Source organism: Ictalurus punctatus, chromosome 11 (assembly GCF_001660625.3).
Source record: "Ictalurus punctatus breed USDA103 chromosome 11, Coco_2.0, whole genome shotgun sequence".
Classification (NCBI taxonomy): Eukaryota; Metazoa; Chordata; class Actinopteri; order Siluriformes; family Ictaluridae; genus Ictalurus; species Ictalurus punctatus.
In genome coordinates, this window is record NC_030426.2 from 728,912 (window position 1) to 749,468 (window position 20,557).

Below are 20,557 nucleotides of genomic sequence, written 5' to 3' on the forward strand. Positions count from 1 at the left end.
AATTTCTTGTCTGAAAGCTATACATCCCTTTCTCAAAATTTCTACGTCATTCACACAGTATTCCGCCATCTCTTTCTTGAAATCAAAGACTTTGTCAGAAACCGTTCTGTACCACTTAAAGAATTCTTCTCTATCCTTAGGCATCATGCCATCTACACCGTAAAACTTAGGGTCAGGATACGGCCCTACGTAATCCTGATGTTCTACGGTGTTCCAGAAATGGGGAAAATAGCCTTTCTTGCTTTCCGAAAAACCCATGGCTTTTGGGATGCTACTCAATTTCATGGGTAAGAACGATAGACTATCAATGTAGGACTGACGAAACGCGTTATCGATGAAGCACAAAATTTTACCGGCTTGCGCTATGATTTCGGGTGTGATTCCTTCTTTCACTAAATGGTTTAACAAAAGGTATGAATCGAACCCTCTAGCGTTATGGGCGATAAACTTGTATCGGTGGTATGTATTACACCGAAACGGTACATACATTCTTTTAAAGAAGGCACTGACGCAAATCATCCCCTTCAGCCACCCACTCCTCACCCTTAAAATCAATACAGCATATGAAATTAGCTACATGAGTTCCTGTTTCCTGCCTAGTCTCGAAATCATAAAACACATAATCCGTATTTTCGCTTTCTTTCCTGGCCCTCTGTATAAAACATCTATGCTCGATATCCTCATCGAGTTTTTGGCCACAGAGTATGCATTTCGAATGGGCACATACATGATTCTCATGATTAGAAGGATTATCCCGTATCACACGTTTACATTTACCGCAGTAGAATCCTGTTTCACACATAGAATATTTGCCTTTGCGCGACTGAATCTTTGCTTTATGCCTCTCGAAAAAGTAATGTGAGTTACACAGTCTCTGACACTCTGGACATTTAGTAACATTCTTAGGGTGTTTGTAACAATCGGGGTCGTGACAAACGTTGCAGCTATAAGCGCATTTATGTTTCCATAAAACGTCAAACCCGGAATGGCAGAAATGACAAACATGACTCGTTCCTAAAAGTCCGGTGATACCCTTAACCCCATAATAGTGGTTGTCATGTAAAAAAAAGTAAATCATTTTTTCGTGGGGAGTCTTGCTAGTTTGAAAGAAAGAGTATCCGGCTTTGCTAGCAGAACAGTATACGATTACGATTTTGCAATTCAAATGTCTCTCAAATCTCGGTACATCAGCGAAGCTGACCGCGGTGTTTACGGATAATCCCACATCGTGTTGTAATTTTCTAGCGATTTGTTCGATTTCAAAATCATTTTTTTCACGATTCAAAGGTTGGCTAACACACAAGGCGAAGCACATGTTGTCTCTGTTGTGAAAAATGTATAGATGCTGCATTTTCTTCTGCAGGGTTTCTGATTTGAATATATGGCCTATTTTCCTTCTATTTCCACCACCCCGAAGTGGTCGGACGATCTGGACGACTATTTCAAGGGTATTATCGGTAAAAATTTCACGTTTACTCTGAATTGCATTTTCGATCATGGTCAGAAAAGAACCTAAATCGATGACACCATTGTTTAATTGAACGCATGATGAAACATTGATCGTATCACCTCTAATTTCAACGGTGACTACATCCTTGGCAGAAATTAAATTGTTAGCGATTTCAATCACACTGTTTAAAATCTCTAAAACATAATTATAAAAATCTGCAAAGCTGTCAACGTTCGCGATAGAAGAAAAATTCACTCTTCTCCTAATCTCAGTGTTGTTGAATCTTTCCCGATTAATTATTCTAATATTAGGATCTAATCCATCACCCTCTTGCTCTACTCGGATATCGGGCGAGTTTTCCATTTGAGAATCTTGGGTATCGGGCGAATGTGTGTTTTCCATTTGAGAATCTTGGGTATTAGGTGAGTGTATGTTTTCCATTGGGCGGTTGCGTTCATTATCGTTTTCCGAATTTTGTGCAATATTGTCAGGGTTTTCGATTAAGTTAACAAGACTGTCATTTATCCTCATAAGACTTTGATTAAGTTCGTATATCATATCATATGAGAAGATAACAGACTAGGTTCCTGAGCGTTTTCTGGAGTCGAGACGCTATTCTGAACTGGAGATAATGACATATTTTCATTGATTTGATTCACCACGTCTATTAAACATGGATTTATCTGCATAGATTCTCTTTGTTCGATTAGGTTATTTTGTAGCTCTAACAGACATTGATTTAATTCGAAAAATATGTCGTGCGACGTGACCGGCGTACTTGATACAGTTTGAATGGAATTTCGACTGGGGTTTTCCTTTTGAGTATTGCTCTGTTCTGACGATCTTAAATTTTCGTTCAACTGATTGAGTGCATCGATTAGATCAGGGTTTATTTGTACTGAATGACCGTGTTCATTTAGGTTATTATGTAACTCTAACAGACATTGATTTAATTCAGAAAATATATCATTCGGCGTCACCGTTGTGTTTGATACGACGTAATTTGGACTCTGATTAGGTCTCTCACTAACGACTTGGTGTGACGGAATTAAACTTTCGTTCAGCCGGTTGATCGCTTCAGTTAAACATGGGTTCAGGGGTGTGTGCGAATCATTTGAAAAACTCTGGTTTCCGTCATAAAATAAATCATGAGATAATGGAGAATTTTCGGTTCTCTTTTTTTTAGTCTCCATATCCGAACTGCATTTCAGTCGTTTCTGTGCCATATCTATCATACAATTTCCTAATCAACTTCATGCTCAGAAATAATCACCAAGCTGTCTATAAAACAGTAAAACATACTTTTAATAACTTAACATTCTCATTTTAGATCACTACATAGATCTAAGAGACAAATTTTAATTACCTATACACTAGAATCAGATGAGCTTAACTCGGTCTTGCACTGTAATATAAATGTAATGAATATTTACATTTTAGATAAAGTATCGTACCAGATTACATAATGACCAGATAAGGATGATGATTTTTGTACTCAGAAAGATTAGTTCTAAGTTTATATCAATATCATTGCCTACTGGATAATTACATAAACATTGTATTTCAATTTATATTTAACTATTAATTGATTAAAATACAAATTTTTACCTGCCGAGAAATTCATGGTGTCTGGAAGTAGTGAAGGATAGACTGTTGAAAATTCTGTTGAACTTTGCCGATGTTCAAACTTTCGAAGTAGTGAAGAACTGACTCTGGAAATTCGGTCGAACCTTTTCCGATGTTAAAACTTTCGAAGTGCTCGACTTTATAAACAGGTTCGTATGCATTCGAGTGTGTGTGTGGGGTGTGTTTGTGCTCGGGAATGCATCAGAACGGGGGTTTTACGTTGTTGACCTTTTGACCTAGGCCTGACTCGGAGTGCTTCATATTCTACGTGAAAGGAAAAGATCGTGTGTCCCGGGACCAAGAACTTGAAAAGCAAAACGGTTCCTTTTTCTGCATCAAAAAAAACCCGGCTGTACATCCGTTTGACATTACCCAATATTGAATCTTTTCATGTTCTAACATTTTTTCTATTCTTCCCAAAAAAGGGTGAGCTTTTTTCGGCGCGATAGGACAAACATCAGCCATGTTGTAAGATCGCACACGTTGTTCTAAGTACAGAGTATTATAAAACCTAGAGGGATGCTCGACTTTTATAAGCAGGTTCGTATGCATGCGTTTGTCTGTACATGTGTGTGTTGTGCGCGTGTGTGTGTGTGTGTGTGTGTGTGTGTGTGTGTTATATTTTTGTTTGGATGTGGGATACACATGGCCGTACCATGTATGGTAACGTTTCTGTCACGAATGGATGGGAACCACATTTAACATAACTATATATATTTTTATGACCTACCTCAGAGAGTTTCATATTCTATGTGAAAAGAAAGAACATGTGTGTGCAACTTGTGTGGGTGGAAAACACATGGCCATACCATGTATGGTAACGAATGGATGTGAACCAGATTTAACATAACTATATATATTTTTATGACCTACCACAGAGTGTTAGAAGGACCATGTGTGCAACGTGTGTGGGGCGAAAAACACATGGCCGTACCAGGTATGAGAACATATGTGTCTGGAATGCATGGGAACCAGATTTAACATAACTATACATATTTTTATGATCATGACCTTTGATCTAGATATAGAGAGTTAGAATGTGTATCTTTTTGACCTTTGACCTATACCTGTCAAAACTAAGGTTACAATATATACCAACTATTTCTCTCTATCATCTCACCACCAGGCAACCAGTGCTGAGTGACCAAATGTTCTATATTGTGTACTGGGAGGGGTATGGTTCTGATGAAAGATCTTAGGTTGCAGCAAAAGTTTTTTTCACACCAGCTCGGGCCATGACACCTCTACGCTGGCCCCCTCCCTGAATTTTGAAGTGTCCACAGTTACTTCCTATTCTACAATCTTTCTCTCTCTCTCTCTCTCTCTCTCTCTCTCTCTCTCTCTCTCTCTCTCTCTCTCTCTCTCTCTCTCTCTCCCTCTCTCTCTCTCTCTCTCTCTCTCTCTCATCTCAAGGTTTTTCAAATATTTATATTAATTAAGTTCACAGGCTTTGTTCCATGTTTTATATTCCTGTGTTTGACCCTCATTTTGACCCCTGTGATCTTGACTGTTCTTTGGATTTGCCCTTTTACCTGATTGCTCTGTGAATTATGTGTTGCACCTGTGATTGCTTTACATTCACGATTATTGGATTTTGTCTTGGATGTTCATAAATCTCCAGCATATTGAGAGTAAAACTCTGTTAGTTGTTGCCAGATTTATGTAGTCCTCTGTCTTTAACAAACCAATAAATAAGTCAATTAGTACAGTAGACTTTGAGCTAGCTTTAACCAGCCAGCTAGATTGTCTCAATTTCTGCAAATGGCTGTTAATGACTGTAATTGGCTTAAATCCATGTCTCCTGCAACATGTTGTTTGCAATATGCTATAAATAAAAATATTGTATTACAGATAAGATTAATTGTAAGTCTGATTCAGAGAAAGTTTTTTTCTGTGTATTTCACTGAAATACCAAAACTATTTACAGAAATAAACTTCCTATGCATCTTTCAAATGCATATCTGTGGTGTATAGTAAATGATAAACAAAAAAAATTAGATTGAATTTTCACCATTCAGTTTAAAAAATTGTTATCCTTTAGCCTTATATTGTAGTTAAGAAAAGACAATTAATTAAGAAGTTGAAGAAATTAAGCTATTAAACTGTACATATATGAGTAATGTTTTCTTCTCATATTTAAAAAATGTAACCAATAACATGATAATGAGGAAACCATACCTGGACCACCAGACAGGCCAACCAGAGAGAGTATATGTCTGCTGGGACCTGTAGGGGTAGCTTATTACCTTGGCTCACACCTCACTCACTACAGGAGATCCAGGAGTCACAGTTGTTGTGATTGTTAGTTGTTAACCCATTGCTACTGATGGGCAAAAATTCATGCTGATGTTCAAAGATATGACCCAGGCCAAGACACCACCATACTGGTTATAGGTAAGTCTTTCTCTAAAGCTTGTTCTCATGTTTCTCTCTGAGGCTTTCTGACAGCATTCCAGACTGCTGAGGACCTACTGCCATTTTGGCCTGCCAGTGGACATACAGTCGGAGTGAGTCAAGAAAAATCAGCCTTCATTTCACTGGACCATTGAAGAAGATCCTGCAACAGATCACTTACAGATTACTTGCTTATTGATCACTTACATCTCCCTTCAAATTATACTGTATATCATCCTCAGTCCATGTCCATCTCCTGATTGTACTGTAACTAATCTGTACTGAAAACTAACACATGGGGTTCATTTACCAAGGACTATTTATGTATATCTCAAGTTAGGCTCATAGCAAAGCTTTGTTTTTTTACCATAAGCTTGTCTTTCCCTCTTAGTCTCAATATCTGTGCATAATATTGAATTTGTTCATTTGTTATGTTTGAATCTAGCAGTTTTGTATCATGGAACTTGCTACCCAGAAAAGCTTAAATCCATAAAACTCCAGATACAGTGCTATGAAAAAGTATTCTGCTGTTTTTGGTTATATCTCATACCATATAATTTTAGATCTTCAAACGAAATAAAACAATTAAAAAAAAAATTATTGAAGCAAAAAAAAAAGTTTTCCAACACCTATCACCAATGTGAAAAACCAATTGCCCCTTAAAGTTAAAGTCTGGTTATGCCACCTTTAGCAGCAATAACTGCAATAACTTATATAATATATATATATATATATATATATATATATATATATATATATATATATATATATATATATATATATATATATATATATATATATATATATATATATATATATATATATATATATATATATATTGTGTATGTGTGTGTGTGTGTATATGTATTCACCACATTCACCAGGGCAGAGTTTTTATTCAACCATGTGTTCCGTCACTTTGGGATCTCTGAGGATATCGTAAGTGATCGGGCCCACAATTCACCTCATGCTTTTGGGCCAGCTTCATAGAAGCTCGTGGTAACTTTCAGTCTCACATCTGGTTATCACCCACAGTCTAATGGCCAAGTGGAACAGTCCAACCAGGAAATAGGCCGATTCCTACATACATTCTGTGCCAATAACCCAGAGGATTGGGCTGTCCACACAAGACCTAAGACCACCAGACCCATGCAAGAAACTCAGCCATAGGTATATATTTGCAAGCAGGTAACCTGTTGTCCTCCCTTGACATTGGCGAACAGCCCCATCTTTCAATGTCTCATGCCTGAAACCAGTCATACCTGGCCCCCTAGGCACCAACCTACTAGCCACAACCCCACCACCTCCCCTCAACATCAAAGGCCAGCTGGACTACCTGGTAAAGTCCATCCCAAACTCCTGTTGCAGGAGGGGCATTTAAAGAGGTGAAACTCTTTAAATGGAGTGTCTGTGAGGACATCTGCAAGCTGATCGGCACATTCCCTGAGCAGGCCAGGTATGTATCAGGACTAGCAGCTTTCCATGGAATAACTGCACAGAGTTTTCCTGACGTCTACTGCAGACAGATCAAGGTTCTTGGTTACTGGGAGTTGGGGTGGTCTTCCTTGATGGCATGTTGTTCTGTGAAACATGTGTAGAAATTATTCAGTGCATCTGCGGGCGAGGCATCATCATCATCATCACAGATGGGTGGTGTAGCTTTGTATTCTGTATTCTGTGGCCTGAATTCCACATAAGCCTTGTGTCCTTGGTGCTTATGAAATGACTGTGGATTCTTTCTGCATAGTTACACTTTTCTTCCCTGATTGCCCCGGACAGAATGTTTCTGGTTTGCACGTGTGGTGATGGTCTTGAAGGAAGTTAACTCATCAATGCACTTGATATTTACATTTATGGCATTTAGCAATAAAAGGCCATAGCAGATGCCCTTATCCAGTTATCTCAGTGAGCAATTGAGGGTTAAGGGCCCAACAGTGGTAGCTTGGCAGTGCTGGGGCTTGAACTCCTGACCTTCTGATCAGTAATCCAGAGCCTTTAACCACTAAGCCACCACTGCCCCTCATAAAGCTGGTCTTCCTCCAAGTCTGTGTTGATGTGGTATGTAACATATTCTCTGAACATATTCCAGTCTGTGTGCTCAAAACAGTCTTAAAGTGCTGAGATGGCTACCTTAGACTAGTTTCTCACCTGTTTCAGAACAGGTTTGGCATGTTTCAGAAGTGGTCTGTACACTGGGATTGGCATAACAGAGATGTGGTCTGAGCCGCCGAGGTGGAGGCACTGTGCAGCCTTGTAAGCACTGTTGGTGCTTATGTTGGTTTAAACAATGTGTAAACAAGGTGTAAAGTGTTTGTACCATGGGTTGCAAAATCAATATGATGGTGGAATTTTGGCAGCAGTGATTTCAGATTCAAGTGGTTAAAATCTCTGGCAACAATGAAAAATCTGTTGGGGTGCACTGTCTGTAGGTTACTGATAGCCCTAACTACCCAGTGTAGAATCAGGGACTGCTGTGTTTTCAGCTAGCTGGGCTAACTGCACATCACACCGACAGGATAGCAGCACTGTCCAGTAAGACTAGCGGCAGTGGTCTGTGTGTTTACATAAATAATGAATGATGAGGGATGTTTATAATTCATAATTACTATAATAATAGTTTCTTGTCATCCCTTTAACTGAAAGTTTAAAAAAAAAAAAAAAAGGTGCACATTAGGTGATTTTAACATGTAGGCTTATTCATCTTGCATGTAGCCAGTAATGTATACAAGTTTTGATTCTATAACAATGAATATTAAAGAAAATTGCCTTTAAAAAGGCTTAAATAGGACAACTATAATAATTAAATAGAAAGTTACAGTGTGCTTAAAAGTTTGTGAAACCTTTAGGATTTTCTATATGTCTACATAAATATGATCTAAAACACCATCAGTCATAAAAGTAGACAGAGAGAACCCAATTAAACCAATGACACAAAAATATTATATTTGGAGCCCTGTTATGTTTAAGCGCTGTTTATCCTTGCTTGATTTTTGACTGTGTTTGCCTTTCAATTTGGCATTGTCTGCCTGTCTCTTTAATAAATGCTTAAACTACACTTGCATCCATCTGATCCTCCATTACCTGAAGGAATACTTTGCCATGGATGCAGCAGGAAGGTGAGTGGGGAGTAGCACCAGAATGCCAGTGCTTAATTCCATCCTTTTTCCATGTGGACTTCTCTGATTTCCCCGGAAACATTTGATGGCTTTACTGTATATACAGAAAGTTATCTCCTGCAATGTCAGTTTTATTTCACGAGCCATGTGGACCCCAAGCCTAAAGAAAAGCAGTGCTGTCCTAGCTCACTAGCCCAGCCCGCGGTTGGGCGGAGCTCCTGATTGCCACGAAATACAGCAGCCTAAGTGGTGTAATCTAGTTTGTTACATTTTTAGTCAAGGTTGAAGATCAGATTTCAAACTCAACCTAAAAAATTTTTAGGGAGGGTGAACCAGATGGACGAACACACTTGGCCATTCACCACTTTTTACGAGAGGGAGCCAGAGTCCAACAAGGCAGCCTCTCCAGCCGAACTCCTTCCAGAGGCCATCGAGGTGGCCACCGTCCCAGCCCATCATGATATGATCCAACCAGAGGCTGACAAGGTATCATCCAATCAGAGGTGGAGAAGATGGCCCACCAAGACATGTTCCAGTCAGAAGCCGACAACATGGCCCACCAAGCTCTGCTCATGCCTGAGGCCAACAGCACAGCCCACCAAGCTCGGCTCATGCCAGAGGTCAATGACACGGCCAACCAAGTTCTGCTCACATCTGAGGCCGACAAGACAACCCACCAAGACATGTTCCAGTCAGAGGCAGACGACATGACTTCCCAAGCCATGCTCACACCAGAGACTAAAGTCACGGCTTACCACGACATGTTCAAGCCAGAGGTCGACGAAATGACCTTCCAAACTCTGCTCATGCCAAAGATTAATGGTGTGACCTCGACCTTCCAAGCCTTGTTCCCCCCCATGACCCCGCCGAGCCTGCCCCAGCCTCGTGTCTGCTTCTCTGCTCCTCAGGGGACCAGCTCGGCTCCTCAGGGAACAATACCTGCCTCAGGACCTGGCAATGTGTGTGGACATTTTGCCCAGAGGGCCAGGACCACCGGGTCGGGGGGGCTCGAGAGGGAGTGTTTTTGGGCGCTTAGGCGGTGATTGGAGAAGCGCCCTTGGGATGGGACGCTCACGCTCAATGTCTGATCTTCACAACACATGTTGATGGAAGTGTATCATGTCATGAACAAAGAAGATTGTTGATGCTCATCAGGTTGAAAAAGGTTACTCTAAAGAGTTTGGAGTCCATCAATCCACAGTCAGACAGATTGAGTAGAAATGGAAGAAATTGAAGACTATTCTTACCCCATCCCCAGGAGTGGTCAACCAACAAAGATTACTCCAAGAGCAAGATGTATAATAGTCTACGAGGTTAGAAAGGAGCCCAGAGTAAATTCTAAGCAACTAATGGCCTCTTTCACATTGGCTAATGTTAATGTTCATGAGTCCACCCTCAGGAGAACACTGAATAACAATGGTCTGCGTGGCAGGGTTGCAAGGAGAAAGTCACTTCTCTCCAAAAAGAACATTGCTGCCCATCTGAAGTTTGCTAAAGATCACTTAGACAAGCCAGAATGCTGTTGGAAAAATTATTATTATTATTTTTAATTTTTTTTGGACAAGTGAGGCCAAAATATAACTTTTTGGTTTAAATGAAAAGCGTTATATTTGGAGAAAGTAAAAAACTGCATAAGTACCGTATCCCATCTGTGAAACATGGTGGTGGTAGTGTCATGGGTTGGGTTTGTTTTGCTGCGTCTGGGATAGGACGGCTTGCCATCATTGATGGAACAATAAATTCTAAATTATAGCACTGAATTTGTAATGAAAATGTCAGGACATCTGTCTGAACTCAATCTGAAGAGAGGGTCATGCAGCAAGACTTTCAAGCACCACTATATCATATCACTTTCTCTGCAAATGTTATTTTAAAAAACTTATTTGAAGCAGAAATGATAACCATTTCCTGATATGTAAAAAAAAAAAAAAAAAAAAAAAAAAATCATTATTCTCATTTAAACTCAGTTAAAAACAGCATATGTCATGTAGCACTTTTCCATTTAAACCCAAATAAAAAAATGCTGATTTATTAAAATATTTGTTTAAATCAATTAGTTCCTAGTAGAGATAGATGGAAAACATAGAAAATGTGCAGCAACTTTTTTTTGCTTCAAAAAAAAAAAAAAAAAAAAAAATATATATATATATATATAATTGTATTGTGTGTTTACTCAGGTTGCCTTTGTTTTATTTTGTATTTCATTTGATGATCTAAAACTTTTCAGTTTTTCTTTTTTTTCCAGAAGAACTCAGGATACTGAGATACTTTTTCACAGCATTGTAGAATTGCATGTATACAAATAAAGTGAAAAACAATCAGAAACATTTATAGGGGAAAAACACAAATAAAAAACTTACAATAACCTAGTTGCATAAGTGTTCACACCTCAATACTTTATTGAATACTTTATACTTTATCTAATACTTTGTTAAAGCACATTTTGATTTTATTACACGACTCAAGTCTTTTTGGGTAAGAATCTTCTAGCATAGTATTAGCGTGGTATCTTGACCTGGCAATATTTTCATCATTGAGTGATGTGAGCCATTCACTTTTCATGGTTTGTGGCATTGCCATTCAGTGGTATTGTGTTACACCCCTAATACCCACTCAATCCATCTCTCTCCAACACTCTCATTTTCTTTCTCACTTTATGTTTCTTTTTTTTCTTATGAGCCTTTTGGTTATTTTAGGACTGTATTATATGGTAAATATATCTAACAGCATAATCTTTATTCTCATTTTAGTTCCTGGTAGTCCAGCTGTGAAGAAGTGGATTGTTGCTCACATGTTGGCTAGTTTCGAGAACAGATTATGTAACAAATACCTATCATGTATTGATATGTTTTCGATCACATATATGTGTATATGTTTCATCTTTGAATGTTCCTCTTTCAATCCTCAGCTATGCCATTAGGCATATTTAAAAACTTCGATAAATGTAATACAGCTGTAACCTCAATGCTGAGGTTGGAATTATTTTAACCATTTCAAAAGGAATGCCAGATTAATTAAAATGGTGTACAAAATGAAATTGTTTACCCTTGTGTTTTAAAATGGATGCTCCCTCTGCAGTGATGGTGGTGAACACAACACCACTAACAAAAAAAATCTTCTACAGTGTCACAGGTATATAAAGTAACTAAATGTTATCGTCCATGGATATATTTGTTACAATTTTCCCAAATTACAGAATGTCAAAACTTTCAAGAACTTATTGTGGATTTATAGTGTATACTGTTGCATAATATAAAAATTCTGCAATAAACTGTTTTGATGTGACCCACACAATTAAGAGCTGTGTGATGTGTAGTAATACTCACTTTCCCTCTGAACCATAGCTGTTCATGCTGTCTTCTATGGATTCATGGCTGGCCTGGCGAACTGTGCGACTGGGCATCTCCACAGCTAATCCTGTCTCTGTGCTCCTCTGGATGCCCTTCAACCGCCGTCCTTCCGTCTCTGAGAAAGAAAGAGAGACACTAACAGTAAAAAAAAATTATATACTGATCAGCCATATCATTAAAACCACCACCTAATATTGTGTAGATCCCCTTTGTGCCTCCAAAACGGCTCTGACCCATCAAGGAATTGACTCCACATGACCTCCACCTTGAAGGTGTGCTGCAGTATGTGGCACCAAGACATTAGCAGCACATGCTTTAAGTCCTGTAAGTTGCAAGGTGGGGCCTCCGTTGATCTGACTTGTTTGTCCAGCACATCCCACAGACGCTCGATCGGATTGAGATTATCCTGCTGAAAGAGGCCACTGGCATTAGGGAATACTGTTGCCATAAAGGGGTGTACTTGGTCTGTAACAATGTTTAGGCAGGTGGTACGTGTCAAGGAAACATCCATATGAATGCCAAGACCCAAGATTTTCCAACAGAACATAAACAAGAACATCGCACTGTCTCCACCAACTTGCCTTCTTCCCATGGTGCATCCTGGTGCCATCTCATCCCCAGGTAAGCGACACATACAGTGTGTACCCGGTAGTCCACATGATGTAGAAAAAGCAACGTGACCAGGCCACCTTTTTCCATTGCTCCATGGTCTAGTTCTGATGTTCAAGTGCCAATTGTAGGTGCTTTCAGCAGTGGACAGGGGTCAGCATAATCACTCTGTATGGTCTGCGACTCTACACAGCCCCATATGCAAGCATGTTCTGCTGCACTGTATGTTCTGACATCTTTCTATCATAGGTAGCATTAACTTTTTCAGCAATTTGTGCTACAGTAGCTCTTCTGTGGGATTGGACCAGAAGCATGTGCATCAGTGAGCCTCAGGCACCCATGGCCCTTTCTCCGGTTCACTGGTTGTGCATCCTTGGACCACTGCTGGTCCTTGGTAGGTTCTAATTACTGCATATCAGGAACACCCCACAAGACCTAGCCATCACAATTTAGCCCTTGTAAAAGTTGCTCAGATCCTTTTGCTTGCCCATTTTTCCCTAATATATTGACAGGTGCCATTGTAATGAGATAATCAATATATTATTTTCACCTCTCAGTGGTTTTATATATATATATATATATATATATATATATATATATATATATATATATATATATATATATATATATATATGCACACACACACACAAACACAGTGGGGGGAAATAAGTATTGAACTCGTCAACATTTTTTAAGTAAATATATTTCCAATGAGTTTATTCACATGAAATTTTCAACAGACATCAGTATTAACTCAAGAAATCCGCAAATATAAAGAATTCATAATTAAAATCCATAAATTAAGTTATCTGTAATATAGTGGAATGACACAGGAAAAAAGTATTGAACACGCTAAAAATAGCAGTTCTCCAAGGTAAGATAAGCCAAGGAACCTGCTAAAATGTGTAAGTAGTTAGAAAGTAATTATATCTCCTATCTGTGCACATTAATATCAGCTGGGTTATTAAATTGATGGCCTATAAAAAGGCTTTTCATTACCAGGGTGTCACACAAGGAAAAGACTGTCTCCTTAAGTGTATTTGTAGAATCAGGTGCAGCAGACAACTTTTCGGACATTGAATTGGTGAGAAAGATGTGCATTCCATATGAAACTTGTCCATTATCCTGGAAGGTTCAGGACCTGCATGGCAGTCCTATTGGGTCAGGAGTGATCAAATTCAAAACAAGGCCTCTATGTTTGAACACAAGCTTGAGTTCCATGTCTCCCAAGTTTCAATTTTAGGTTATTTTATCTCCCAAGAAGGCATCCAGATGGAACCAGGGATCGTATCAGCCATCACCAACTGGCCCCACCCCAAAACATTGAAGCAGGTACAGAGATTTTTTGGCTTTGCCAATTTATACAGGAGGTTCATTCATTAAATCGTAAAATCCTGGTACCCCTGAACTACCATTTATTGTTCTGGTGGATGCATTCAAAATAGACATAGGAGGCGGTTCTCTCTGAGGTATACCATGGATAACAAAGTTTACCCTTGTTCCTTCTTTTCCAGGTGCCTGTCTCCAACAGAGAGAAATTAAGATGTTGGTAACCGAGAACTCCTTGCTGCACTTGCACTAGAAGAATAGTGCCACTGGTTGGAGGAGTCCAAGCATCCCTTAATTGTATCACAAAAACCTGCCGAATTTACAGGATTTATTCTAAGATGGTTTTGGTGGCTGAAGGAAATTCTCTTATATCATGTACTCTCTTATATTACGAATTGCTATTAAGACACCTTCGATACGGGGAATACTGTGTTATACTTTCTGTTTGTGTGTCTCTGTGCTATCAAATACCTATGATGAATGTATTCATTTAATTACCTCTTTGAATAAGCTGATCAACTGCCATCTTTTATTATAGCTGACACATGTATTTTCTATATTTTGAAAAGACTTATTTTTGAAGTCTGCGGTGTATTTTGTCTAAATCTGTCGAGCACGTGCACAAGTAGAAACCCACCTACGCAATGCTGTTATCTATGTGTATAAATACTCCTGTTCTAGATGAAATAAACTGGATGTCTCTGTGAACAACATGTGTCAGTGTGTTCATTTAGACTCCCCAGGCCTGAAAGCTTTGTGGTCAATCACAATTTCTTGCTCATAGCACAGAACTAAGAGTTAAGAGAAATAAAAGGCTGAAAAGGCTGATGGAGGACTGAAGGACATAATCTGAGATTCCTTTGTATCTAACAATCTGGTGTCAGAAGTGTGATACTCCGGTCCAGGGTAAGTGTCTTTCTTTCTTCCCTGGGGCGGTGTATCCTGAACCCCCCGTTGTGGAATAATCGAGTGATTATCTGTCCGTCGATAATCTGCACTCTGGTCTATGATCCTCTGTAACGTCATGCCTGCTTAATAATTGTGTTTATAAGCTGTAGTATATTACGTAGAGTTTGCGACTCTGTGTGTGGTTTACCTAAGAGTGTTATATTAATATTGTTATTGGGTTATTGTTCGTGTTGTTTTCCAAGTTATGGGAGGGTCTCCATCCACTCCAGATCCTCCGTGTCCTGGTATGACACCCAGGGACTGGGTAGACGCTGTGTCAGGCAGATTATATATGTCTCCATATTTAGGTTGTTTACATGGCTGGTCAGTGGCATGCTCGCCACAACTCCAAATCATTTCACTCTGTGGCTCCTTTGAGGGGGGAGGTGATCCGGATTGGGATTATGAATATATGTCAAAATGTTATAGGGAATGGCTTTGCCTACTTCCCTTTTGGAATAAACATTATAACTTAAAGGACAAACTACCTAAGGCGTTCCATGTGAATAATAAAACTTCTCGCGCACAACCACGTAGAACTAAAGTTCCGCCTCTGTATGATTCTAGTGCCACTTCCCCGACTCCGAAGTAAAAACGCACACTTTTGTCCACTCCAGGAGCACCTCGTAAATCTCATGCTAAACCGCCCCCACACCAAGCGTTAGCCACTGCTACTCCCGAGGGAGATACAGATACCGATGACGAAGGAATTCAGGGAATTCGGCCAGACCCTCCGCCTCTTAGTGAAGCAGAATTACCTCCTCCACGGAGCTCTTGTGACCCAGTGTGCCGATCATACTTAAACTTAACTTTTATTTCTCCTCAGATCATGAAATTACCCATGACTGAATTAAGCGTTGCTGATGTCGTGTATGCTATTCTTTTGGATACTGGGACTACTATGTCTTCGATTGGGAAATTGTACACTGGGCCTTAAACCCCAATGTCTGTGAGCTCTGTAGGGATAGAAGGGGTTGTGACTGAACAGTATCTTACACCACCTGTGCGTGTGTTTCCCTGCTTGGATCCTGAATTAATTTTCACGCATGAATTCGTAAACATGCCGGAGTGTCCTTTTAATCTTTTTAGGACGCGACTTAATGAGCAAACTGCATCTCACACTTGCATTCTCGGGCTCTAAATTGGTGGTTTCTACACCTCTGCTCGCAGAAACCGCAGTAAATCATCCTAAATCAGCTGTTCAATGTGTCTCACTTTCTCTGTTCTCCCACAATGAATCATCAGACCGAAGATTACAGACTCTGCCTAACTCTCTGTGGACAGACTACAAGGAATTGATTGGACATGTACAATGTGTTCCCTATCAGGCTAAGTCAAACATTGTGTATGTAAAACAATTGTGTATCTAAAACAATATCCCTTATCTGAATCAAAAGCCTGTGGCATTGATATTATTGTTAACTCTTTGTTACAGCAACGTGTTTTGAAGCTCTGTGTAAGCCCGTAACATGCCTGTTAATCCTGTTCCTAAACCTGATGGCACATGGCGATTTACACAAGACCTCAGGTGGATCAACGAAGTTGTAATACCGATTTCTCCTGATGTGCCTAGTATTATTACATTAATCCCTTCACACCATGCATGGTTTAGCTTGGTGGATTTGTGTTCTGCCTTTTTCAGTGTTCTAGTTGCTGAGGAGAATCAGCCACTGTTCGAATTCACACACAGGGGATGGCAGCTGACCTGGAAACGCCTGCCACATGGCTACGTTGACTCCCCCACGGTGTTTTCTTGTGTGGTGAGACTCCTTGCAAGATCTCCATGTTGCAGAGGACGCGTGTGTTCTGCAATACACGGACGATCTCATTATCACTGCTGAGTCAGAAGCTGGCTACTGGACTGCAACCCTGAGACTGCTAGAACATCTACCTCACAAAGGATTCAAGGTGTCACATACAAAATTGCAACCATGTAAAACAGAAGTCAAATTTCTCTTATCAAAAGGACAGAGAAGTCTATCAGACAACGGATAGCGGTTGTGATGACTTCTCAGCTGCCCACTACAAAACAGATCTGTTTTGGCCTTCTTGGGACTGATTAATTACTGCAGACAATGGATCTCTGATTGTTCATATTATGACAAGCAGCTCAGGGCTATCGTAGAATATTCTGATCCACTTTTGACTCCTGTGACACATACTCCTGAGACTGTCTCTGCATTTGAACATTTAAAAACTGCTTTATGTTCCTCTCCAGCCCTGGGGCTGCCCGACTACACAACACCTTTCCACCTGTACACTCATGAACACTCTAGAGTGGCCTCAGGCATTCTAGCACAAGAACATGGGGGTGGTTTTCGTCCCTGTGCCTATCTCTCTAAAACGCTGGATTCCATGGCTGCTGAACTCCCTGGCAGTCTGCGTGCAGTGGCTGTGATGGTACTCACTCTGATGGTAACAGATGCAGAACGATTGGTTTTGTCACACCCTTTGGTGTTGCACACGACTCAACAGGTGAAACAGGTATTATCCAACATTGAAACACAACACATGACGGCTCAGCGCAGAAATGGTTATGAAACTATTCTCTGTGCTACCGCCAATTTGACCATTAAATGTTCCACAGCACTAGACACGATAGCACATGCTTTGAATCGTCTGCTAAATTCAAAGGATGACACCATTCCTTTACCTGAAAATCATGATTGTTTAAAAGAAATTGTTTCTTCGTGTAGCATTCAATCTGATCTGTCTGATACTCCTTTGTTTAACAGTAAGTATGTATTTGTAGACGGATCATGTTCTAAGCCCGCTGATGGAGTTTTCCTGTGTGGGTATGCAGTCTGTACTCTACCGAATGTGGTTCTTGAATCACACTCTCTGCCATTTAACTCAGCTCAAGCAGCCGAGCTTTTCTCTCTCACACATACGTGCACGATATTTGAAGGACACAGAATCACTATTTTCACAGACTTGCGCTATGCTTTCGGAGTAGCTCATGATTTTGGAAGGATTTGGCAACAACGAGGTTTTAAATCAACTGACAGTAAGCCAATCTCACATTCCACTCTAGTCGACAATCTAATCTCTTCCTGTGCTAAACCAACATCTCTCACGATCATCAAAACAAAGGCGCATCTAACTGGCAACACTGTAGAGATAGGTGGGAACGCGCTGGCTGATAGGCACGCAAAACTGGCTGCTAAGTCACAATCACCCTGTCCTTTTCTAATGTCTAACACTGTTCATTTTTATAATAGTGCTCCATTGCCAGGGGTGGATTTTGCCCTTATGCAATCACATGCAACCCCTGAGGATTCTAATTACTGACCTTTTACCTGCCGTTCTTACTGAAATTTGAATGATGCCATCGAAAACCACAGGCCTTTCACCCTTTGAGGTGTTATTCGGTCGACCTTTCCCCATGGCTTGAAAAATGTCTACTAACTTTTTTCAGTCTGCAGGAAGTGGTGTCGATATTCATCTAGAGGATTACGTGTCTAAATTGCTTGACGTGTTGCAGGAAAAACATGAGTGTGTACGTGCTAAATTACCTTTACCCTCACAGAATCCCACACATCCTTTTGCGGGTTCCCAAATGGAACAAACAGCTAGGGGAGCCTAAATATGACGTATGACGTTGTGGCTGTTACTAGAACCGCAGTTATGACCTCAGAAGGACCGATCTGGAGACATGCAAGTTAGCTAAAAGCTGTTAACAAATGAGCTCTGCCCATTCTTTTCTCTCCACCTGTTCTCTATGACAGGTTTCCCATTCGGGAACGTACCTGTACCCCTGACGAGGTCTGAGCGTCGGTGAATGTGTCTACAAAGGAAGAAAGTCCTGACCTGCTGGCTGACCTGATTCACATTTTTACACATATACACATAGTTTTCTGTATTGGCTCTTATGACAAAACCATTAACATGTTTTTACGTTATAGTCTGTTCCTGTTATTGTGTGTATTTATACTCCCAACATATCCTCATGGGGTTGATCCTCCTGTCTCCTGGATGGGATGAACCTGATGATTCTCATTTTTCAAATTCTGACAGTCTTACACCTGAGCCTGATGTGTCTGGTGACTTACATATTGAACATTTCAATCAAAATGCATACAATAAATATTCAGTTCTTACTGTGAAGCAAATGCACCTTACCACACCCTGTTTTATCTGCGCTCTCATGCCTCATAGCACCTTCCATCCTTTCTCCATCCTCCAACCTTTTATCCAGTGTGAGAAACATATCAACATCTGTGGTGCTTTGTAGCCATCGGTCTTAGATGACACCACTACAACAATATTGATCCACGGCATCGCTGTGTTATTGCTCCCTTTAACATCACCACCAGTAAAAATAAACCCTTAGTAGGCGTTGATAAACCAGGTGCTACTCCATATTGTAAAGATTTCCCTTATGATCTCGCTGACCATGAAACAAATTGGTCTACTGATTGTCTGGACCCCCTGTACTCCTCTCAAGAGGAAGGGTCTTTTAAAACCCCTCGGATACTGCTAACCTTTCATCAATCTGTCCGTTTACCTAAGGGTAATAAATTCGAAGTATGTTTTTATTGTGAAGTATCAGAGACCACCGCCCCTTAGCCTATAGGAAAGGATGGCATGACATCTATGTATATGGGTGCTCTTTCTCCTTATCATTGTGAGGAACTTGTTACACCCCCTAAACTGATAAACCCTGGTGAAAAGGTTAACAAAATTGATGGATGGTATACTGATAAATGGACTTGTAAAGGCCTGCCCGATACTTGTTCATTGGACTTTCCGGTGTTTGGAGCAAATATAGTAGAAGATCATTACTGGGTTTGTGGGTTTAGGGCATACGCTTCTCTCCCCCATAACTGGTATGGTCTCTGCACCTTTGCTCAACTCACTGATGGAATGTACGTTGTGACAACTGAGGACATGGTTCATCCATTGTGTTCCTACTAGAACAGTAAGGGCCACTGTTAGTGTCCAGTCCATATATGCCCCATTTCGTCCCAAGGGCAGACGTTCAAAGAGGGCTTTATATACTGCTTTCGATCTTTCTGAAGTCCCGAATGAACATTAAGTGTCAACAGAGGCCAAACGATTTTGGACCTCTATTTTTACTGGATTTGGAATGACAGAGATGTGGAATTTGGCAGAAGTAACTCATAACCGCCTCTCCGTGCTTGCAAATGCTACAACTGAAGCCATTGAATTGATTAGTGATGAACTGACTGCACTTAGATCAATGAGTACCCAAAACCGACTCGCTCTGGATCTGATGTTAGCTAAGGAAGGAGAAGTGTATGCTACAGTATGTCACAAAAGTGAGTACACCCCTCGCATTTTTATAAATATTTGATTATATCTTTTAATGTGACAACACTGAAAAAATGACACTTTGCTACAATGTAAAGTAGTGAGTGTACAGCTTGTATAACAGTGTAAATTTGTGGTCCCCTCATAAAAACTCAACACACAGCCATTAATGTATAAACCGCTGGCAACAAAAGTGAGTACACCCCTAAGTGAAAATGTCCAAATTGAGCCCAATTAGTTATTTTCCCTCCCCGGTGTCATGTGACTTGTTACAATGTCTCAGGTGTGAATGGGGAACAGGTGTGTTAAATTTGGTGTCATCGCTCTCACACTCCCTCATACTGGTCACTGGAAGTTCAACATGGCACCTCATGGCAAAGAACTCTCTGAGGATCTGAAAAAAATAATTGTTGCTCTACATAAAGATGGCCTAGGCTGTAAGAAGATTGCCAAAACCCTGA

General features: G+C 40.2%; 1 protein-coding gene across 1 annotated transcript in view; it reads right to left on the bottom strand.

The window, feature by feature from the left end:
• Positions 1-20,557, bottom strand: part of rims4 (regulating synaptic membrane exocytosis 4) — a 113,582-nt gene that overhangs the window by 56,864 nt on the left and 36,161 nt on the right. The window contains exon 2 of the mRNA XM_017479581.3: positions 11,913-12,051. Coding sequence (XP_017335070.1) covers positions 11,913-12,051 — 139 coding nt within the window. The remainder of the gene's footprint in view (positions 1-11,912; positions 12,052-20,557) is intronic.